Raw genomic sequence first — 24294 nt, 5'->3', positions numbered from 1 at the left:
AGTTATGTGGTCAAGACAATCCCAAGACATCTGAACCTTTATTTAGGGACAAAATGAATATATATAGCTGAGAAAGAAAGCTGTACTATATAGAATCTCATTAGAAATTTCCAGATAAGGTAAATGTCAATAAAATAAAGTTTCCCATCAATTTAAGTGGCATTAAACAATTAACTTTTGCAGTGATGTGGAAATTTTTATATAAGCCTGAGAATAACGATATTCTTTATGTTTCTATCTAACTTCTTATGGTGTTTACATTTTAAGTTCACAACTCACCCTTTGCAACTAAATGTCTTTATGTTCACTAACAAGATTTACAAAGAATTTGGGCATTTTAAACTCTTGCTCTTATCTGGCAGCTGTTCGCTGAGCCTGAGACTTGGAAATACAAAAGCTGCGTTTAAATTGTTTAAAAGTGTGGATTCTAAACAATTGGAAAAATCCCACTCAGGAAAAATGTCAGCAGCATAGTTGAATTCAGAAAGCAAAGGCACAGCTCGTGCCTCCTCAAGTCAGAAGGGCACTTAGTCTTTCTCTGCTTTGCAGAATTGCTCCCAGCATGCAAAGTGCCTCATCCTCAAGGTCGCAAACACTGAAAGCTGGTGTGAGTGTAGGAAGAGGGAAGCAGACAGTCCTGTCGACCTGGAGGGGTGCTTCCGTTCTCAGGGTCCCTGGCCCTAGCTGTCAACTGGGTAATTGCTGAGAAATACTTCCTGACTCGGCATTCTGGAAAACGGGGTGTATACAGTCGGCCTCTAAGGATGTTTTATTTTGCATCCAGAAAAATCTTTGAAGCCCTTGAGGGCTGTCAGTCTCCCTTTCTAGAAATGCTGCCACCGTGTGGCACTTGGGAGTCACAAAGAGTCCCGGAAGGGAAGGGTCATATGGTTCAGCTCGAGGTGGCGCGGCTCCAGCACAATCTATTCCTATATCTCCATAATTCGTGTTGAATCATCCCTGTGGGCACAGGGTAAACTGCAGTGAACTGCAGTGAACCCTGTGGACAGCTTGTTGCTTTAGGATTTGTGGAATTTCCCCGCACAACACTGAAAATACAAACTCGTGTGGGTGTTGTGCTTAAACGGCAAAACTACATTTTTTAAAAAAAAGAAGTTAAAAAAAAGAAATATAAAGTTTTTACACCTTTATAACCTGTGTGATTTATATTTGATAGTCATAGGTGTCATCTTAATAAAGCATGTGCTAACGACCATCAAAATAATAGTATCAACCTATTTAGAATACATTCATATCAAGAGGATAACCCAAATGCTCAAAGCAGTTTTGTGCTATTTAGTCTAACCCTGTAGATTACTTAGTCTATATTTATATTTAAAACAGGACTTTGTAAGTAGCACTGTTGGCTAATACAACAAAGGTTTGACTTAATGTTAATCTCAAATACCTCATGCCGCTTACACTGGAGATATACGGTAATAAGTCCTGTGTTCTCCATTTCAAGTAAGGGAAGAAAGGAAGTAATTGCAGGACAACATTAAGTATTTAAAGCAGTCTGCTCCACCTAGAATTTTATCTCATTTATCTCATTTGAATACCTCTTAACTGATCAGTAACATTTTACTAATACAGATGTTAAAATCTGTTTAAATAGCCATCCTTATATAGTTTAGCAAATAAAACTCAAAAAAGGTAATCCAGAATTTCTTTAAAAATATTCAGAATACCCTTTAATATGTACAGCTTAAAGACCAATTCAAAGACGTTACAAATTACGGCTTCTTGCCTCTGCTGAAGACTTCAGTAATAGTTAATATACATATTCTTTAACATGGGGGGGGGGCATGGCAACTTGTGATGTGCTGTTAACTGTACATACTCAAGTCCATTGTCCGGTAGATAGGCTAAGTGGCTTGCCCAAGGTCACACAGGGCTTTGGGTCCGAAAGGACTGAAAGACAGAGTGGATTCTGCAGCTTCCCCGCCCAGCATACATTCCTGTCTCACTCCCAAACTTCTGGCTTAGGCAGGCTCTATCTGGAGCAAGCACCTCTTCTGTTCTATGTGGCCGTTATAGTTTAGCTTTGTATGAGAACCATCACTCCCAGCTCTCCAACAGATCAATGAGGTTCATGTCCCTAAAGGTCAGTGGAGGCACGAGAGGAATTCAGGGTCACTGTGTGGTTTGTGCAAATGCCAAGCTGCTGCATAGTTCAAGTGTCAAAACTGAGATCTTAGTTTGTTTGTTTACAGAGGTTTTGTTTCTTTTGAGAGAGGGTCTCACTCTGTTGCCCAAACTGACCTGGAACACAGCATGTAGCCTAGGCTAGCCTCAAACTTATGGTGATCTTTTGGAGTACAAAACTGACCTACTGTACTCCAACCAACCTAAGCTACTGAATACAATAGCGGGGAGGGGGGAGGGGTTCTGAAAATTCTGAAGAAACAGCAGCTTTCTAGTCTTCAGCAAGTCTTAGAGAATCAAATAGTATATCCATGTGGCCTTTATCTTAGAAAGGAGAATCCATACCTTTCATTTCCACTGATGTTTTCCCACTAATTCAATAACTATAAACAAAATCTCAGTGAGGGTGATTTACTCTTCCCTTCCTTATGGCTTCCTGATGCTCTTCCAGGATTCTAAATGCAGCCTATAAACGAAAAGGGTAGTTAATGACATTGTTCATAAGTAATGCTTTGTGTGTGTTTCCTTCTCTTCTTTTTTTTTTTTTTTTTTCAACCACAAAACCAGAGGGGGAAGTGTAGGAGCAGGTGGGCCGGGCAGTGGCAAAAACCTCATGACACATCACTCCGCCTCCTGGTTGGTGGAGACTGTCTGGAACAGCATTTAAATTCTGGGAGGTCTGAGCCACCAGCAGCAGGGCTGAAGGAGCTAAGCATCAGCATCCTGGCTTTGCAGTCTTCTGCGGCATTCAGGAGGAAGGAAGGCAGCCAAGGTAAGCCTGCAGTGGCCGGGTGAGGCTGCAGTTCTCCTGGCTGAATTCTGACAGCGAGTCCAGGGAATGTGCTTTCACAGTAGTACTTGTTTATAGACCCACGCTGTTCTGGTGACTTTTAATAAGCTGGTCAGGTACATTGCAGGCTTCCAGGTATTTTCAAAGTCAGTTGGATGTAGAAGTTAAAAATAAATCTAGTTGGTCCTCCTCTAAGGGACAGCGAGAACTGCTACTAACATCTCTCTGTCTCTGGGTATGTATTTGTACTACAGAGTACACACACACACACACACACACACACACACACAATACACACACACACACACACACACACACACACACAAACTGAAAAGTTCTATGTATCTTTGGAAGAATTGTCTGCATCATTTTAAAGTGGCTGGATGACTGTGGGTGGCAGTAAAGAAGGGTCCTCTATATTTATATAAATCAGATACTGTTATGTTTAGTACTGTCTTACTGCAAAAGGGAGCCTTCCTTAATGTCTTGCTTCTGAACTTGGCTCTTACACTTTTCTCTAAGGTTCCTGTGTGATAACATGGAGACTTATTATCATACACACACACAAAAAGTTGTTAGCCACTCTCAGTGGTATTTTTTATTCCAAATAGAGTATCTTAGTCAATTTCAAATATGTTTTTGTTTCTTTCAGCTTTGTATCCCTTTCTTAATAACCTAAGTCAAAAATTACATTTGAAATGCAAATTGAAAACATGGAAAAAGCAATTTTCTTTTATCATTCTATTTCCTCTTTTCCTTTTCTTCCTTGGGAAAAGTACGCTGATGGTAGTTCGTTGTTTTAGTTACCAAATTGCTGTGAAACAGAACTTAGGTGTGGAGAGCTAGAGAGATCAGATAGTAGAAGCATAGGCTCTGTAAAGTCTGGATAGATAGAACTGTGAAATTGCCCTTTCCTTTGCTAAGGATGAGGGGTGGAGAGAAAGAAAAGGTACACAAATATTGACTCAAAAGCCTACACACTGAAATTGTCTCTGAGATGAAGAAAGATTCGATAATTTATTGGTGGTTTGGTGGTGATGTGGTGGTGAAAAGAGTATATTTGAACGTGTCAAGACATTAGCTGTGCCTCATAACATATGTTGCAGGACCAACTACAACCATGAGATTGGCAGTGATTTGCTTTTGCCTCTTTGGTATTGCCTCCTCTCTCCCGGTGAGTAGAACTGAATCTTAGAGAGAAATCTTGAAAGTGAATGAACTTTAGCCTTAGCCCTCACACATATTTCTCTGTCACTTTTCTGTCTTAAAGGTGAATGTGGCTGATTCTGGCAGCTCGGAGGAGAAGTTGGTAAGTGCCTCTGGGTTGATCATTTAACTGAAGGATATTCGCCAGCATTGCAAATGTTGCTAGAAACAGCATTCTATTCGTAGCCATATTATTTATCTATAGAATCAGATCTGTGTAGTTCAAATTACTTACTATGTATTATAGACAGAGATAGTACCAAATAGGTCACTGTTTTAATAAACAGATACTCTTATAATTAGATTGTTAATATAATAAAAATCCATGTTCTAGACTAGTGCTACTTATATAGACTAGTGCTACCCAGGACCTTGAGTGACTGTTTTTTTTTCCTGAGTCAGCATGCTTCCCTAGAAGCAGAAAATCCTGCAGGCTGAGTCTAGAATGTCACTCAGATGTCAGCCCGAGCTGATCATATGACTATGATATTTACAATTCCGACCAAGAAATTCATGAAGAAGTCCATCATGAAAAGAAAGTCCATTTGCCTTGTTTGAATCTGTTGTACATATTAGCTGACTTTAGACCACTTTTTCCAAAATGAGAATAAAAACTAAACCAGTAGTACCTTGCATGTTTCAACATTAGACCAGGGGTATTGGCATACCTGGACCTCCCCAACAGGTAAAGGCATGCTAGTCAAACATAAAACCTTGTGTTTGGACCAAAGGACACACAGAATTCACTTCCAGATAAACAGAATAAAGGCCAGTGTAGAACTCTGCATCTTTATTGTTTATTGAAGACAGTCGAGGAAGCTCTTGTACACAGGATGTGTAAGATGGGGGGAAGGGCTGCTTGTTTTCCAAGTCTTGAGAATAAAGGTGTTGAATTACAATAACAGAATGGGAAAATTAACATATCCATACAGGTGAAAGACCATAACTGGCACTTTAAAAATGTGACAAAAGAAATGTTTTAAAATACAGGGATGCATTTTTAAAAGACATGACAGCATAGGTCATCAAATGGCATTGAGGATGTAGTTGGAGTGCTCAAAAGTCAGTTTTATAGAATCTCAGAGATGTAGAAGCAGAAGAGAATATGAAAAAGTCTTTAAGAATACACTTCTGAAGATGAGCCCTTGTTTATGTTAAGATTGTGGCTTATAGAGCCCAGTGTTTCTTTTTTTAATAATAACAAATACATGCTGTTTTTTTGGTTTTTGTTTGTTTTTTTGTTTTGTTTTGTTTTGTTTTTGAAATAGCATTACAGCAAACACTCAGATGCTGTAGCCACTTGGCTGAAACCTGACCCGTCTCAGAAGCAGAATCTCCTAGCCCCACAGGTATGGTTTTTAAATTTCTCAAAACAGAACAACTGGGCTCGATGGATGCCACAGCTGTTCTTGCAGAGGACCTGGGTTCAGTTCCAGCACCTAGATAGCAGCTCACATCCTTCCTTAACTCCAGTTCCAGGGGTCTGTTGTAGTCTTCTGATCTCCTGGGGGCATGGCAGGCCGTGATGAACTGCTACACATGCAAGTAAAACACACAAAATAAAATAAACAAACAATAAAACAACAAAACCCTAAACTACTGATGCCCAATCAAGGCATGCAGACTAGGCAGCCTGGCTTCTTGCTTCACCTGACCTAAGAAAGTGTCTAGAGGACCAAAGGATACAATGTATCCATTGTTGCCTTTGTATCCATTGTATTATCAGGCAGACTGAAAAAAATGACACCTGCTATAGGTTGAAAAGGGTAACTTTAGAATTAAGCAGCTGGTCATGTACAGTACGTGGCAAGCATGCAGGTTGAGTGCTGATGTGTGACCTTCCTTCTTCAGAATGCTGTGTCCTCTGAAGAAACGGATGACTTGAAGCAAGAAGTAAGTTCTCGCTGTCACTGAGACCCACTGTTAGAGACACTGAGGAAGCCACTGAATCGTTTTCTTCAGCTTGTCAGTCCATTAGCAAGTTCTCCAGTAAATCTCCATTCTCAAACTTGCTTACAAGGGCGCTGTGTTCACTTATCACCAAAATACACAGGTTCTTCAGAGAAATTTAGTGTTACAGAAAATGACATGTCTACTATTTGAAACTTTAAACCTCTTGTAGAATAGAAAATAGGAAAAGAAGCTTAAAGATACTTTAACTAAAATTTGATGACTATATTACCAGTGCTTAACCAAGCCAAGATCTTTTACTTTAAAATGTTTCTGTTCATAATATAAAAGATTATTTAGTAAGTGTTCTTTCCCTGTTTGTTGAACAAATAGATAAATTTTCCTTTAAGAACCAATTTAAATAGAGATAATCTCTGAGACAGAAAACTAGATCAAAAGAACCCTAACATTTGCAGATTTGTAGTTTAACCGATTTTAATCCCCAGTTCACTGTAAGGATTTGGGCTGCAGCTCGTATTCCTGTATAACAAAGCCATTCCTTAATATCCTTGATAATAAGGAGACAATTATAGATTTTGATCTCTCTATTAAAATACAGATTATCTGATATCTTGAGGAATTATGTTTCGAATGAAAAAATCAATCTAGCAATTATTTGGATTTAGTAAATTAATAATGCACACTATTAAATGGAAATATGTCTTATTAATATGAATATTTTAATTATGTTTGACGTAAAAATATCTAAGAAAATGATATTTTATTGAAAAGACAAAAAAGGTGCCTCAGAATGGTATTTTGCTTGTGTGTTAAAAAGAGGCCCATTTTGTTAGCTTAAAACCATGAAATGTATTGTAAATGCAAAGACCTTGAGATTAAATGATAATATTTCAACAAAGCTAGCACAGTATAAAACCCAAGCACTAATTTACTAAGCCAACTTGACTTGTGATTTAGACTCTTCCAAGCAACTCCAATGAAAGCCATGACCACATGGATGACGATGATGACGATGACGATGATGGAGACCATGCAGACAGCGAGGATTCTGTGGACTCGGATGAATCTGATGAATCTCACCATTCCGATGAGTCTGATGAGTCTTTCACTGCCAGCACGCGAACAGACACTTTCACTCCAATTGTCCCTACAGTCGATGTCCCTGATGGACGAGGTGATAGCTTGGCTTATGGACTGAGGTCAAAGTCCAGAAGTTTCCATGTTTCTGATGAACAGGTAGGTGAGGAACAGACATGTTTCGGAATGGCTATAACTTGAGCTCACTTCTAGGAAACTAGAGTCTGCAAATTCACTCACTATTCACAAGCACTGGGCTTTTATTTGAAATCTACTGCATGGTCTTTGAATACAGAACTTTTTTTTCTACTTTAATGGTCCTGTTTAAAATATATATAATGTCTTTAATATTGCCTATCACACACAATTCCATCTTTCCACATCCAAATTCTTAGCCATACTGAAGAGCAACTTATCAAATAGCTATGTTGGAAAACAGCAATTATATGTAAAATATAATGGTCATATATGTAATGGAAGCTAAGTGGGTGAGAGGAACTGTAAAGTTACTGTCACAATGAGCTTATTCAAAGGCTCCGCCTAGACTTAGCCTCCGTGTTCAGTATTCAGTTTAACTTTAACTTTCGATGTCTTTTCATGTGAACCAGAGGTAGAACCTCACAGGTTTTATCACCCACAGAGATGATCGCCCCATTAAACTGAAAATGACTGACATGAAGCTGGCCAGTTAAATACAAAGTACATCCTAGTGTATTTTTTTTCTCCAATAAAATAAAAATATATATTTAGTATGGTTTGACCTAAAGGTTAGGAATCAAAGCACTATGATGTTCTCATCCCTGGCTGATTACATAATGCTTCAATTTGTTCTTGATTCAGTATCCCGATGCCACAGATGAGGACCTCGCCTCCCGAATGAAGAGCGAGGAGTCTGATGAGGCTCTCAAGGTTATCCCTGTTGCCCAGAGTCTGAGCGTGCCCTCTGATCAGGACAGCAACGGGAAGACCAGCCATGAGTCAAGTCAGCTGGATGAACCAAGTACGGAAGCACACAGCCACGAGCAGTCCAAGGAATATAAGCAGAAGGCCAGCCACGAGAGCACTGAGCAGTCAGATGGGATTGATAGTCAGGCAAGTTCCAAGGCCAGCCTGGAACACCAGAGCCAAGAGTTTCACAGCCATGAGGACAAGCTAGTCCTAGACCCTAAGAGTACGGAAGATGATAGGAACCTGAAATTACGTATTTCTCATGAATTAGATAGTTCATCTTCCGAGGTCAATTAAAGGAGAGGCAAAAACAGTTCCTTGCTTTGCTTTTAGTAAAAACAAGAAAAAAATGTTAGTGGGAGTTAAGCAGGAATACTAACTAACTGCTCATTTCTCAGTTTAGTGGATATATGTATGTGGAGGAAGAAATAGATAATATTTTGGGCCCTTAGCTTAGTTTGCTGCTTCATGCAAACACCGTTGTAACCTAAAAGCTTTAGCACTTTGCTTCTGTTCTTTCTGTACAAGACATGCAAATGGACACTGCATCCTAATGATTGTTAATCTTTTATGAGTATGTATGTAGAAACAAGCAAATTTACAGAAACAAGCAAAATTAAAAGAGAAGCTGTAACAATCTATGTCACTATAAGTTTTTGGTTTTATAATTAGTGTATATTTTGTTGTGGTTATTTTTGTTGGTGTGAATAAATCTTGTATCTTGAATGTAAAGAGTCTGGTGGTGTCAATTATTCTTTATTGGTTTCTCACAATTGTTTTGTAGTGTCTGTAATAAACACTTTAATGAGTATGCCCAATTAGTTAAAGCCATTTAGAGTTTTAATAATCAGGGGGACGAGGGTTACCTGGGAGTTAATGGCAGTGAGAACCACAAGGCTCCCTTTGAAGTGTTCTCAACTAATTATGACAGTTACTAACTAATATAAGAGCAAGCAAAAGTTTGGATGGAATCAAAAGTCAGTTGTTAGGTTTTCTGTCATTATTCATTAATTCATTCAGAAATGTGTGGCTTTCTTGCCGTTATGAAATCTTGTGTATGTCTTCTAGCTATCCCAATCAGTCTTAGGTAAGAAGCATTCTCCTTCTCCCTCTCCCTCTTTCTTTCCCTCTCTCTCTCTCTCTCTCTCTCTCTCTCTCTCTCTCTCTCTCTCTCTCTCTGTGTGTGTGTGTGTGTCTGTGTGTGTGTGTGTGTGTGTGTGTGTGTGAGAGAGAGAGAGAGAGAGAGAGAGAGAGAGAGAGAGAGAGAGAGAGAGCTTCTTGGTTTTATTCAAATGTGAAATTTCAGAAAGATTGTAGAAGCACATATGACTTTAGTCTTTAAAACTAGATATTCCATCGAGAAATCATGAAAACAATCTCAATATCCTTCAACTGACAAATGAATACTGAAAACATGGCACAAATAGACAGTATATAGAATACTATTCTGCTTTAGAGAAAAAATGAAATCATGAGATTTGCAAATAGGTGGAAGAGACTAGAAAAGGAAGTATGGAGGAGTGATGCAGACCAAGAAAAACCAATGCTGTATATGCCTATCTGTGGTCCTAGCTCCAAATCTTCAGATGTGAATACATAGCCTGGAATAATAGCAGAAGCCAGGAAAGTAAAGAGAGAAATGGAGTGTGGGGGAGTAATAGAAATGTGGATGGCAGGATACAGTGATTAGGGAGAGGCTGAGATAAATCCAGAAGGAAGTAGGTGTAATACCAGTGAGGATGTCTGCAAAGGTCATAAGGAGTCTTATTAATATCTACCTATATAAAATTATATGTAGAGCATGAGCAAACACACACACAGATACACACATACACATGCACAAACAGAGATACACACATGCAAATATACATATGCACATTTACACACATAGACACACACATGCACACACAGACATACATGCACACACACACATTCACATACACACAAATAGAATTTAAATAAAAATTTTCCATCTGGGATGACAACGTTCTTCATGAGAGCTACAGACTATCAAAACCTGAAGCCTAAGCATGAAAGCTTCTTCTGAGTTGTTGATCAGTATTGTCCAAGGGATACCCCCCAAAAAAATTATAGACTATTTCTGTGGCCCTTGGTTGCCTTCCAGTCAGTGGTTGAAGATAAAAGTCCCTATTTTGAAGACACCGTGTATTTTAGACACAGGACCCAGAGGGTTGAGCTGGATCTGATCTGAAAGCCGCCTGCCTAAGGTACCATGCTAGCTTCCAAGGGACAAAAGCAAACAGTAGTCATACACAGACATGGTGCTTGTGAACTAAAATAACAACCATCATGGCACAATATCACTAAGTGTGCACTAGTGATAAGCATATTTTATTCACATATGTTTACAATAGCCAACATCTTTCTACTTGGACTGAAGGCCTACTCAAAAAGAAGTAAATTCAGCTCAGTACTAGAAATTTAACCAATTAAACAGGACTAGTGAAGTCATGGGTCTTGGGGGAGAACTTACACCTGCTATTTTACTAAACCAACATAATCCCTAAGAACATTCTAAGTGTGTATTTTTAAACTCACAGATAATTATAAATCTAACTTCTCATCAAAGAAGCATCTTCTCGGTACAGATGAAGACCACTATTAGGTAGGGTTTCTATTCCTGCATAAAACATCATGATCAAGAATTAAGTTGGGGAGGAAAGGGTTTATTCAGCTTACACTTCCACATTGCTGTTTATCACCAAAGGAAGTCAGGACCGGTACTCAAGCAGGTCAGGATGCAGGAGCTAATATAGAAGCCATGGAAGGATGCTGCTTACTGGCTTGCTTCCCCAGCCTTGCTCAGCCTGCTTTCTTATAGAACCCAGGTCTACCAGCCCAGGGATGGCACCACCCACAATGGGCTGGGCCCTCCCCCCTTGATCACTAGTTGAGAAAATGCCTTACAGCTGGATCTTATGGAGGCATTTCCTCAACTGAGGCTCCTTTTCTGTGATTAACTCCAGCTTGTACCAAGTTGACACACTAAACCAGCCAGTACAACTATATAGAAAACCACAACTTATAAAATGCAAAAAATAAGTGCCTATGTGATACCCAGCCCCAGCTGATACATCTACAACAAAATTTCTGCACATAAGGCTCAGAGATCCTGGAGGAGGAGAGGATAGAAAGATTTCAATAACAAGAACATCAGAAAAATCTGCTGTAAGAAGGCATCTCCTAGAAAGGTCAGGGAAGCTACACCCATGAAGTCTCATCAGCATGGCTGCCTAAACAAGACCTGAACACTGACAACAACACAGATACGATAACAGGGAAGGGGGACATCTCATGGTCCCTAAACTCTAATTAAAGAACTACATGTAACTACTGAATACAGAAAGCTGGAGAAATCACCTTCCCCAGGGAAGAACCCCTAAGTCAGTGATCCAATATTAAGTAGTCAGCCTGAAAACCATACACAGACAAGGTAACATTGTGGCAGCTGAGCAAGCTGTATTTATATAGTTAGGAATGCACAGAGAGAGATAACACTCAAATGTAACAACAATGCAAGGAATATAAACCATGAGTTTGAGAGAAGGGGGAGGGAGGGAGGGAGGGAGGGAGGGAGGGAGGGAGGGAGAGAGAGAGAGAGAGAGAGAGAGAGAGAGAGAGAGAGAGAGAGAAAGAATGGGGGCAGGTTTGGAGAAAAGGGTGGGGAAATGATCAAATTATATTTTAATTTCAAAATTAAAACTTCATGAAACAAGAAAAGGATTGAACGAACAGACAGCAATATTTCTTTTTATGGAATTTATAAACCCAATAAACATGTTGATTTCCTCTGTGTAATATAAAAAAATAAAACTAGGGACCTGGGTTTGATTCCCAGCACTGAGACCACCTAGGTGGCTCACAACTGTCCGTGACTCAGCCTATCTTAGCTTCTGAAAGCACTGATCAAACACATAAACACATGTAAGCAAATATATTTACACACATAAAAATAATAAATCCTATAAATAAATAAAACTAAACATTTCCCCTAGGACTATGAAGACGAATTTTTAGGTTGGTATGGAAAATAACACATAAAAATATAATGAAAAATTATAAAAAAAAGTAACAGAAGGAGGAATTTACTCTTCTTATGTTCTCTTCAAACACACACACACACACACACACACACACACACACACACACACACACACACACTCACACTAAAACCATTGCAGTACAGGTACGCAAACATCCTTGAAACAAACTATTAAGGTCAGACATAAGCCCAGACTCATGTGGAGATTACTGTACGATAGAGATGGTGTGTAATGCCACTTAGGGTATGAAGTACAACCTCTTATCACCTTCCCTGCAGACATCAGTGGTCAACTGAAGCAAGTCATGGCTTCCTGGTGTACTCACTTCCCCTGCACTCCGTCACAGCCAATCCCCTAATAATCACAAGCTAATTGTGTCATCCTCACGTGCTGTGACATAGAGTGCAAGCAGCCTGTTTCCTGTCAGCACATGCTGAAATCCAAGGGCATCATCGACCTAACCCCACAATCAGGTCTTTGAATTCTGGTACAATTTAAAGACCATTTTGTTTCTCCATTATATGTGGTTTATGCGGGGGGGGGGGGGCAGAAATCACACAACCAATTTGAACAGGGATATTGTAATACCAAAAATTAATTACCAGAAAGAAGGTGTGTTAATAGAAGACAGAGTCGGTTTTAATAATAACCATAGGGATAGGAATACCCATGGGAGGAACAATCTGCAAAAAAGAACCACCCCCCTGAAAGTCTGTTAGAAAGTCCATAGCTGCAGCCCAGCGGATTAGCAGACAAGTTTGCTGGGTTATCCCTGGCCAGGGTTGGTCAGCAGCTGGTGGACTGAAGCTGCCTGACAGTTTTCTGACAGAAGGGCTCCAGCACACTGAGGCTGGGGGAGGGGGCGGGTGCTCCAGTGGGTGCTGCTGCATGCTCTTTGTAAGAGGCTACCAGCCTTCTTTAAGAGCAAGAGCAAGGAAGGACACCAGGGACAGCCAGAGCTTGCTAGTTCTGCAGTGTCCCTCCAGTGCCCTCTACTGACAAAGTGTCACTGCGCCAGCTGGCAGGGCAAGCCTGTTCTAGGATCCAACTCCAGGATCACTGACCAAAGGTGATGAATTTGGAAAGGGGATGCTAAGCTGACAACTGGGAAAAGGTTAATTCTTGTCCTTGGCCTGAAGTATCCATTTCTGATAAGATGGAGACATGCACCCTAGGATAAAATGAAAGTTGTATCTTTTCTAGGAAACATAGAGCAGACTTGAAGGGTCTCTGTTGGGCCAACAAGCAAAACAAAGAAAGAACAGTGGCAGCTACGGGTGCAAGCTACATTTTTAAAATCTTTGAATACAATGAAACTGTCACAAGTCTGGATTTGAGTCTCACAGGCACCTACTGAAAGCATCAGCTCCTGTGTCCCATGGCAAAGAAATAGACCAGAGACACATGCTTAAAGATAAAAATATGCATTTTATTAAGAAAGGGAAAACAGTCCCAAGAATGGGAGTGGGCTAGTGAACCAAGAAATATATGCTCTCTAAAAGTACTGGGATACAAACTTCATGGTCCCTTTATAGACCATTTACTCTGTTCTTGTTTCTTGTACCTTTGAAAACTATGGGCTTTTCTTGGACATGTTTTGTTGTGTGAAGCCCAGAGAGGGAGGGCTTCTTTCAAATATATTCATCTTCGGACAGTTCTTGTGGGCTTTTTTGTTTTGTTTTGGTTTGGGTTTTTTTGTTTGTTTGTTTGTTTTGCTTTGGGTTCTTTGTTGTTGTTTTGGTTTAGTTTTTGTTGTTTTGGGAGTTCTGATTTTTTTGTTTGTTTGTTTTTTGTTTTTTTCTTTCTTTTTGTCTGTCTACCCTCTTGACACAATACTAAAAGATACAGAGAATAAAAGAAGATAAATTCTTTCCAACAGGTGAAGACTCGACTCACAAAAATGTGAAGAAGGAATGATACAATTAAAAAAAAAAAAAAAAAAAAAACGTTTTAGGACTGAAGAGATGGCTCAGTGGTTAAGAGCACTGACCTCTCTTCCAGAGGTCCAGAGTTCAATTCCCAGCCACATGGTGGCTCACAACCATCTGTAATAGGACCTAATGTCCTCTTCTGATGTGTCTGAAGACAGCTACAGTGTACTCACATAAAATAAATTTTAAAAGTATTTTGGGAAAAAAAAACATTACTTAAATGACAACAGAAAAAACAACTGTGGGGATGGCCACCGCTGAGGGTTAGGCTCACTCCACGAGAGGCAGCTTGTCCTAACATCGCACAACAGCTCTGAGAGGAAAAGGTTGCTCCTAACTGAAAATTAGGACGGTCCTCATATTCATCTAACATTCAAATTAGCTTCACGAACACATCTCTCCTACTGTGATGAAATACTGTGTGTGTAGCTTTTCTCTTACCCAGACATGCAAGGTTCTAGGTTCACTCTTGGATCCACCATCCACACAAACACAGACATTCATGTAGAGATAGGACCTTATGCCCTCCACACACGAATACCTTCATGTAGAGATAGGAGCTTTACAGGTAAATTGATCTTAGAAGCTGAGATGGCCAGATCTACTCACCTGTCACACTGAAAGAATAAGATAGATGCCACTTGAAGAATGTGGGGCATAACTAAAGGCACAAACCTAAGGGTAAGATTCTAATGGAGTTGCAGCACCAAAACCACCTACGTTGAGGTCTGCTTTGAAATTGTTATTTAGATATTATTAAGTAAATCTCCCCAAGTTTTGCATGGAAATGATTCACATGCATTCTGAAAGGTGAGAATAAACAAGAACTGATATCTTATTCCAAATCCAAGCTTAGACACTTCCCTTTCATCCTGTATCACTTTCAGACTCAGAGGTGGAGATAGACTGGTGATATCACAGAGTGCAGCCGGATGCGGAGGTGCAAAGATGAAGTCACACGGAGTGCAGCCGGATGCAGAAGCACACTGTATGCCTCCATGAAGGGTCAAGCAGGGATCTGAGTCCCTACTCCAAGAAGCTAAAAGCAAACCCACTGCAGGGAAAAGGAAAAGAGTGTGGCTGATGACAAAAACAGAAACAGGCAATCAAGGGGACCTAATAAACAGTGTTCTTTCTTCTGGACAATTAGCTTGTCTTGTATACAACCCCAATTATGCCGAGAATATTATTTAAAAATGCTCTAGCAAGACAAGTGCAGACAAAAATTGAGAAGACACATTGTTGCTATAAGGGGAAAAAAATCACACCAGCCCTCCTGCTTCTTTTTAAAATTTTTTAATTGTATATTCTCTGAATTTACATTTCAAATGTTATCCCCTTTTCCCCACCTCCCACCCCATCCCCCTCCCCTCACTTCTATGAAGGTGCTCCCTCTCCCAATAACCCCTTCCACCTCAGTGCCTTGGCCTCTTCTCCCATTGATGCCAGACAATGCTATCCTCTGCTGCATATGCAGCTGGAACCATGGATCTTTCCATGTGTGCTCAATGGTTGGTGTTTTAGTCCCTGGACATTCTGGTGGGTTTGGTTTGTTGATAATGTTCTTCCTATGAGGTTGCAAATCCTTTCAGCTCCTTCAGTTCTTTCTCTAGCTCTTTCATTGCGGTCCCCCTGTTCAGTCCGATGGGTAGCTGCAAGCATCCTCAACTGTATCTATATGACTCTGTCAGAGCCTCTGAGAATCTGATTCCTGCAAGTAAACACTTCTTGGCATCAGCAATAGTGCTTGGATGTGGTGGCTCCATATAATGTGGATCTCCAGGAGAAGCAGTCTCAGAATGACCTTTTCTTCAATCCCTGATTCTCTATTTGTCCTTGTTTTTCCTCCTGTGAGTGTTCTGTTCTCTCCTGTAAAAAGGACTAAGGTATTCCCAATCTGACCTTTCTTCTTTTTGAACTTCATAAGAATTGTTTATTGGATATTCAGAGCTTTGGGGAGCTATTTTCTGCTTATCAGTGAGTGCATACTATCTGTGTTCTTTTGATACTGGGTTACTTCACTCAGAATAATAGCTTCTAATTTATCCATTTTCCTAGGAATTTCATATAGTCATTGTTTCTAATAGCTAAGTAGTACTTCATTGTATAAATATACAACAATTTCTGCATCCATTCTCTATTGTAGGACATCTGGGTTCTTTCCAGCTTCTGGTTATTATAAATAAGGCTGCTATGAACATGGTGGAGCATGTGCCCTTGTTATATGTTGGAGCATCTTTTGGGTATATGCCCAGAAGTAGAATAACTGGGTCTTCAGGTAGTACTATGTCCAATTTTCTGAGGAACTGCCAGAATGATTTCCAGAGTGGTTGTATCAGCTTGCAATCCCACCAACTATGGAGGAGTGTTCTTCTTTCTCCACATCCTTGCCAGCATCTGCTGTCACTTGAGCTTTTTATCTTAGCCTTTCTGACTTGTGCAAGGTAGAATCTCAGGATTGGTTTGATTTGCATTTGGCTGATGACTATGGAAGCTGAGCATTTCTTTAGATACTTCTAAGCCATTTAGTATTCTTCAGTTGAGAATTTTTTGTTTAGCTCTGTACCCTATTTTTTAATAAGATTATTTGATTCTCTGGGGTCTAACTTTTTTATTTCTCTGTACATATTAGATATTATCCCTATATCAGATGTAGATCCTTTCCCAATCTGTTGGCTGCATTTTTGTATTCTTAACAGTGTCCTTAGCCTTACGGAAACTTTGCAATTTCATGAGGTCCCATTTGTTGATTCTTGCTCTTTAGAGTATAAGCCATTGGTGTTCTGTTCAGGAAAATTTCCCATGCCTATGTGTTCTAAACTCTTCCCTACTTTCTCTTCTAATAGTTTCACTATACCTGGTTTTATGTGGAGGTCTTTGATTCACTTGCACTTAATCTTTGTAGAAGATGATAAGAATAGATCAATTTGCATTTTACTGCATGCTGACTGCCAGTTGAACCAACACCATTTATTGAAGAGGCTGTCTTTTTTCCACTGAATGTTTTCAGCTTCTTTGTCAAAGATCAAGAGACCATAGGTGTGTGGGTTCATTTATGGGTCTTTAATTCAGTTCCATTGATCTACCTGTCTGTCTATGTACCAATACCATGAAGTTCTTATAATGATTGATCTGTAATACAACTTGAAGTTAGGAATGGTGATTTCCCCCAGGAAGTTCTTTTATGGTCGAGAATAGTTTTCATTATCATGGGGCTTTTGTTATTCCAAATGAATCTGCAAATTGCATTTTCTAACTCTATGAAGAATTGTGTTGAATTTTTGATGAGGATTGCATTGAATCTGTGGTTTACTTTCAGCAAGATGGCCATTTTTACTATGTTGATCCTTCCTATTCATGAGCATGAGAGGGCTTTCCACCTTCTGAAATGTTCTATTTCTTTCTTCAGAGACTTGAAGTTCTTGTCATACAGATCTTTCACTTGCTTGGTTAGGGTCACACCAAGGTATTTCATATTGTTTGTGACAATTATGAAGGGTGCCATCTCCCTGATTTCTTTCTTAGCCTGTTTATCCTTTGAGTAGAGGAAGGCTACTGATTTGTTTGAATTAATTTTATATCCAGCCACATTGCTAAAGTTGTTTATCAGGCTTAGAAGTTCTCTGGTGGAATTTTTGGGGTCACTTAAGTATATTATCATATAATCTGCAAATATTGATATTTTGACTTATTCCTTTCAAATTTATATCCCTTTGACTTCCTTTTGTTTTCTAATTGCTCTGGCTAGGACTTCCAGTACTGTATTGAATAGGTATTGGGAAGAGTAGGCATACTTGTCTAGTTCCTGATTTGAGTGGGATTGCTTCAATATTCTCACCATTTAGTTTGATGATGGCTACTGGTTTGGTGTATATTACTTTTACTATGTTTAGGTGTGGGCCTTGAATTCCTGATCTTTCCAAGATTTTTAACATGAAGAGGTGTTGAATTTTGTCAAGTGCTTTCTCAGAATCTAATGAGATGGTCGTATAGTTTTTTTTTTTTTTTTTTTTGAGTTTGTTTATATAGTGGGTTACAATAATGGATTTCTGTTTATTAAACCACCCCTGCATCCCTGGAATGAAGCTTATTTAATCATTGTGAATGATTTCTTTGATGTGTTGTTGGAGTTGGTTAGCAAGAATTTTATTGAGAAATTTAAAGAATTTTTTTGCATCAATGTTCATGAGGGTAATTGGTCTGAAGTTCTCATTCTTTGTAGAGTCATTGTGTGGTTTAGGTATGAGCATAATGTGACTTCGAAGAATGAGTTGGGTAGTATTCCATTTGTTTCTATTTTGTGGAATATCTTGGAGAGTACTTGTATTAAGTCTTCTATGAAGGTCTAATAGAATTCTGCACTGAACCTTTATGGTCCTTGGCTTTGGGGGGGGGCTGTTGGGAGGCTTTTGATGACTGCTTCTATTTCTTTAGGGGTTATGAGACTGTTTATATTGTTTATCTTGTCCTGATTTAAGTTTGGTACCTGGTATCTCTCAAGAAATTTGTCCATTTACTCTAGATTTTCCAGTTTTGTTGAGTATAGGCTTTTGTAGTAGGATCTGATGATTTCTTGAATTTCCTTGGTTTCTGTTGTTATGTCTCCCCTTTCATTTCTGATTTTGTTAATCTGGATACTCTCTGTGTGCTCTGTAGTTAGTCTGGTTAAGGATTTATCAATCTTGTTGGTTTTCTCAAAGAAGAAGCTCCTGTTTTTGTTGATTCTTTGTATAGTTCTTCTTGTTTCTACTTGGTTTATCTTCAGCTTTGAGTTTGATTATTCCCTGCCATCTATTCTTCTTGGGTATATCTGTTTCTTTTTTTTTTTTCTAGAGCTTTCAGGTGTGCTGTCAAGCTGCTAGTGTGTGCTTTCTCCCATTTCTTTTTGGAGGCACTCGGAACTATGAGTTTTCCTCTTAGTGCTGCTTTCATTGCATCCCATAAGTTTGGGTATGTTGTGCCTTTGTTGTTATTGTTGTTGTTGTTAAATTATTAAACATCCTCAATTTCTTTCTTTATTTCTTTCTTGACCAAGTTATCATTGAGTAGAACATTCTTCAACTTTCATATTTCTGTAGTAAAAGATAAGAAAAGCACATAGTTGAGAAACCATGAACTAGAAACATTTCTATTTTCAGATGATGAGATTGTCCATGTAGAAAACAGCTAGGGAATGTTGAACATTTTTACAGAAACCCTTAATTCCAGCACTCTGAAGGTTAAGAAAGGAGGATTGCAAGTTCAGGACAAGATTGAATAGAGTAGTGAGACCTTATCAAGGTGGGGCCTGGGTAGAGAGGAAGGGAAAGAAAAGAAAATTGTAACAGTTTTAGTTACTGCTATATACTGTGAAGAAACCACAACCAAGGTAAATTTTATAAAAGAAAGCATTTAATCCAGGGTTTATTTACAGTTTCAGATGGTTAGTCCATGATCATTGTGGCAGGAAACATGGTGGCGAGCAGGCAGGCTTGGGGCTGAGAACTTACATCCTGATCCACAGGCAGCAGGCAGAGAGAAGCAGACTGTGCCTGGCCTGACCTTCGAAATGTCAAAACCAACCACCAGTAATGTATCTTCTTCAACAAGGCCATACCTCCTAATCCTTCCCAAATAGTTCCACTAATTAGAGACCAACCATTCAAACCTGGGTGTATGGAGGCCATGCTTATTCAAATTACAGCATTCTACTCCCTGGTCCCTATAGGCTTGTAGCTATATCATAATGCAAAATGCATTCAGCCCAACTTTAAAAGTTTCCACAATCTATCACAATCTCAATAATCTTTCTAAAGTACAAACTTCATGTCTTTTCTCAGACTTGAGGAAATCTCTTAACTGTAACCCTGAAGTGGAAATTTCTGGTTTCTTTGGAGACTCAGTTATACCATGTGATTTTTTTTTTCTGGAAACTGTCTTATGAGAGGATGTTTCTGCTGAAGCAGACACATAGGAGGATGTTTCCCTAAGAACAGATACACAGTATTTTTCCAGAGCACCCTGGAAAAAAAAGAGGATGCTTGAGAGAATACATGATGCTTGGAAAGGATATAAATATAACCCAATAGGCCCTGGTTGATGTTATGTGATATTAGTTCACCTTATCATTCTTTGTTGATCATTATTTGTCATGACTTCATAGAGAGAAATGTCACCAAAGAACTTCTGGTGATATTCCAGCAGCTCCTTGCTGCTTTTGAGGACTCAGGCCAATTGGCAGAGCCTTTCGGTTTCTTCTGGATCATCCTGCCACTGCTGATTTGTGATTGGTGTTTGTAAGTGGATCAAGCTGTTGCTGCTGATTCATGTGAACTGAACTGCTGATAGTCTGACAACATAGATTGGATTTACTCCAAAGAACTGTTTCTAAGCAGGTGTACATTCTTCTTTGCTCTACTAACCTTTCCTTTCTTTAACCTCTGGAGTGTGGTGGGCTAGAAGGGAGGTTAAAGCATTTAAGAACCCTTATTAAAAGTAGGTTTTGAAAGATCTAAGCCCATATAACCCTATGTAAAAGCAAAGTGAAAGCCAAGTCACAATTTCTATCTTAGAATGCTGATTGCTGTGAAAAAACACAAGAACCAAAAATGACTTGTGGAGGAAAGGGTTTATTTGGCTCACATAATGGGATATCACTGACTATTAAGGGAAGCCAAGGCAGCTACTCAAAGCGTGCTGGATCCTAGAGACAGGAGCTGATGTGGAGACCATAGAGGAGTGTTGATAATTGGCTTGCTCAGGCTCCTTTCTTATAGACCCCAGGAAAACCAGCCCAGGGTAGCTCCATCCACAATAGACTGTGCCTTTCCACATTAATCACTAATTAATTAATTAATGCCTTGAAGCATTCTCTCAAATGAGGTTCCTTCCTCTCAGATGTTGACATAAACCAGCCAGCAGCAGCATCTACCCAAACACATCTAGAACCAGCATAGAACATCACAGGTTCAAAGCCAACAGGAACATCTGCCGAACTCCTGTATTCTGACAGTGGACAGTTGCAAACACAATAAAAAAGCAGGCTGCCATTTGCTATTACGAGTGTTCCAAAGAAAACTCACTGTTTGGGTATCATCACTCCAGCGAAGCACCTGCAGAACCTGATTGGTAAATGTAAGATCCAGTAAAGAAAACTAGAGAGATAGAAAGAGTCAGTATAATGCTCTGGCCAGCTTCTCCTAAATTAATCAGAAGATTAACACAATTCTCACCCAAAACTTAGCAAATATTTTGGACATACGGTGAAACTTATTCTAAAATTCACATGAGAACATAAGACCTTAAGAATAGCCACTGTAAATAATAAATAAATACTATATTACAATATTATATGACATACTATAACAGAAATATATAGCATTATTGTAAATAATATTATTTTAGTTTGGCTTGCTGCATACCCAGTAGCATCCTTCCCGTGGTATTAAGATTAGTACCAGCTACAGCAGTTGAAGCAGTGTTGCCTCAGCAGAAGGACAAATCACTGAGGTAACCTGGAGGGTGCGGCAGTAGGTTTTGATAGACGTACCCCGTTTTTCTGTTTGTTTGTTTTTGACAAACAAGTGAAGTCTTTCCTATGCAGAAGCGGTGGTCTTTAGAGTGTGGGAGCAATTGAACATTCACAGGACAGGGGGAAAAAAGGAACAGCAACAAGGAAAGTCCTTCTCCTGAGTCTCACTCTTCATACAAAACCAAAACAAATCTCGAAAAGTGGATTATGGATGCAAACTGTAACAAGACAAAACTCCCATAAAAATCAATAAGGAGGAAATGTTCAGACCTCAGACGAAGCAGAGGTCCTGGAATCAAAGCCTAAGGCACAATCTATAAGAATAAAGAATTATTAAATTGGGCCTTTTCAAAATGTAACACTTTGTTTTTCTATAAGGATGAAGACAGATTGCAGGGAGGGAGAAAGGCTTGTCCGTTGCGCATTTTACGAAGGAATCTAGAACACAAATGTCAGATTCCCCAGCCATGCAGCAGCAATGCATGCGGTCTGCTGTTGACAACGCCTAACACCCACTCCCCTGCAGATCCCACAGGTCCCGGGCTCAGTCTCCAGGGGCTGCGTTTAGGGGCTGTCTAACTTCATTACACGTTTAGGAATTACCATAATCATCGTGTTCACACCCCATAGTTCAATGGAACACCTTACGGAGCTGAAGAAAGCATCTGTGCTTACTGAGTTAAAGATACAACTCAGAGATGGCTACGTGGATCGGGCATGTGGGGAAGACACGGAGAGCGCGGTATGAGGAAGACACGGAGAGCGCGGTATGCAAAGCATCTTCTGAATGCAGATTGGGGTGTCTATTGGCTAGTCAGAACCCAGTCAATCCTTTGTCACTGCTGTTTGAACTCAGTGCCTCTGCCCTCTTCAGAGGTCAAGTAGCAGGATGGAGAGTTCTAATCCTAAATCTTGGCTGGCTCCTGGGACATATAGTCTCTAAAGGGCATCCACCAGGAGACCCAAAAAGCCACTACGTTCAGGCAGTGCTGGTTACTGTTGCCATGGTGAAACACCATTACCAGTAGCAGCCTGGGAAGGAATGGGCTTACTTTACTCAGCATTCATCATCGAATGAAATCAGGGCAGGAACCTGGAGGCAGGAGCAGATGTAGAAGTCATGGAAGGTGCTGCTTACTGGCTTGCTTCCCGTGGCTTGCTCAACCTGCCTTCTTATATAACCCAGGACTATCATGCCAGGATGGCACCACCTTCCATGGATAATTAAGTAAGTGTCTTACAGCTGGACCTTATGGAGATATTTTCTCAGCCAAGGCTCCCCCCGTTCAGATGACTCTAGCTTGTTTTCAGACAGGACACTCCAACCACTAAGAAGAGCCTGAATGTTTTAGGAGCGTGTCTCATAAATCACATCCAGAACCGACTTTTCATATTAATGCACTATAGTAAAGAATGCTAAAAAGTGAAAAGATTTTTTAAAAACTGAAACGATACAATCAGAAAATAGGCAAAAGATACACCAAACAGGCTACCAAAGGGGGTAAACACATGGAAAGATGTTCAATGTTATTTGGGCATATTTATAGCTGTAAGACAATGGCCAAGCATTTATGTGCCTTAAGCATGCAAGGCCCTAGGTTCAGTCTCCATTACTGCAAAGAAAACAAGTAAAACAATCTATAATAGCATCCAACCATGAAACACCTACGAGAATGACCAATATAATTAAAAATAGTGATGATGTCAGACACTTTGAGGGGTGTGGTACAGGTGACCAAGCATGGCTGATGGGAAAGTAAGGTAGAATTCATCCTTAAAAGTAGTTTGGTAATTTTTTTCTTTGTTGTTTATATGCACTTTACATATGAAAGAACCCTTGGACATACATCCATACGGGGATCTATTTTCATGCAGAAATACATAAAATTTAAAGGAACTTTATGTAAAATGGTAAAAACCAGAAACTAACCACACACTTTAATGGGTGAAAGCTTAAACAATAGCACTGTGGCGGTTTGCACCTGAAATATAACCTAAAGGAGTGGTTCTCACCCTTCCTAAGGCTGAGACCCTTTAATGTAGTTTCTCATATTGTGGTGACCTCCCACCATAAAATTATTTCATTGCTGCTTCAAAACTGTGATTTTGCTTCTGTTGTCAATTGTAGTGTAGACATCTGATATACAGAACCTGACTCGTGACTTCCAAAGGGGTTGCAGCCCACAGGTTGAGAATCACTGCCCTAAAGGCTCATGTGTTAAAGGCTTCATTCACATGCTGCAGAACTGCTGGCTTGTGGTGGAGCTGAGGAGCACTACAGTCTACCGGGAGAATGTCATGTCATGAGACACACATTGGGAAAGAACTGGAGGACTGTTACCTTCTTGTTGTGGTAAATATTAAAAAGGTTCTGTTGCTACCCATCCCGCAGTCTCACTCCGCTGGAGCTGTTCCAGTGTGGAGCCGGGAACCTGGTCCCACAAGGACCTCTAGGCAGTTAGTTACCAAGCCTGGAACCCACACATCTCATTCCATGGGCCCCATGCGTCCTCACCTTGTACAGAGCTGGAACTGCATGGAGGTTCTCCAGTTTCCTCTCAGCCATTGCTTTCACACACTGTCCTCCACAGCCTGGCAAAATCATGACTCAACAATAAGTAACTTATCAAACAGATTTATATGTTAAATTCTCAATGCACAATACATTCAAACAATAAACTCACTGCCAATTTAAAAAAAGATATAAACAAC

At 39.8% G+C, this 24294-nt stretch overlaps 1 protein-coding gene across 2 annotated transcripts; it reads left to right on the top strand.

The window, feature by feature from the left end:
• Nucleotides 1-2828: 2828 nt before the first annotated feature.
• SPP1 (secreted phosphoprotein 1) lies at nucleotides 2829-8803 on the top strand. 2 transcript variants are annotated; one of them, XM_080924688.1, is made up of 7 exons: nucleotides 2829-2917; nucleotides 4042-4109; nucleotides 4206-4244; nucleotides 5410-5490; nucleotides 5993-6034; nucleotides 7010-7288; nucleotides 7970-8803. In XM_080924688.1, exons 2-7 carry the CDS (start codon nucleotides 4056-4058, stop codon nucleotides 8372-8374), a joined length of 900 nt encoding a protein of 299 aa, XP_080780814.1. In that variant the 5' UTR covers nucleotides 2829-2917; nucleotides 4042-4055; the 3' UTR covers nucleotides 8375-8803. The 2 variants fall into 2 exon arrangements, with proteins under 2 accessions (XP_080780814.1, XP_080780815.1); XM_080924689.1 differs by lacking the exon at nucleotides 5993-6034.
• The last annotated feature ends 15491 nt before the right edge of the window (nucleotides 8804-24294 follow it).

Source organism: Micromys minutus (assembly GCF_963924665.1).
Source record: "Micromys minutus genome assembly, chromosome: 11".
In the NCBI taxonomy this organism is placed as follows: Eukaryota; Metazoa; Chordata; class Mammalia; order Rodentia; family Muridae; genus Micromys; species Micromys minutus.
Note: the sequence above shows the minus strand (reverse complement) of the source record. Positions and strands in the feature narration are given on the sequence as shown.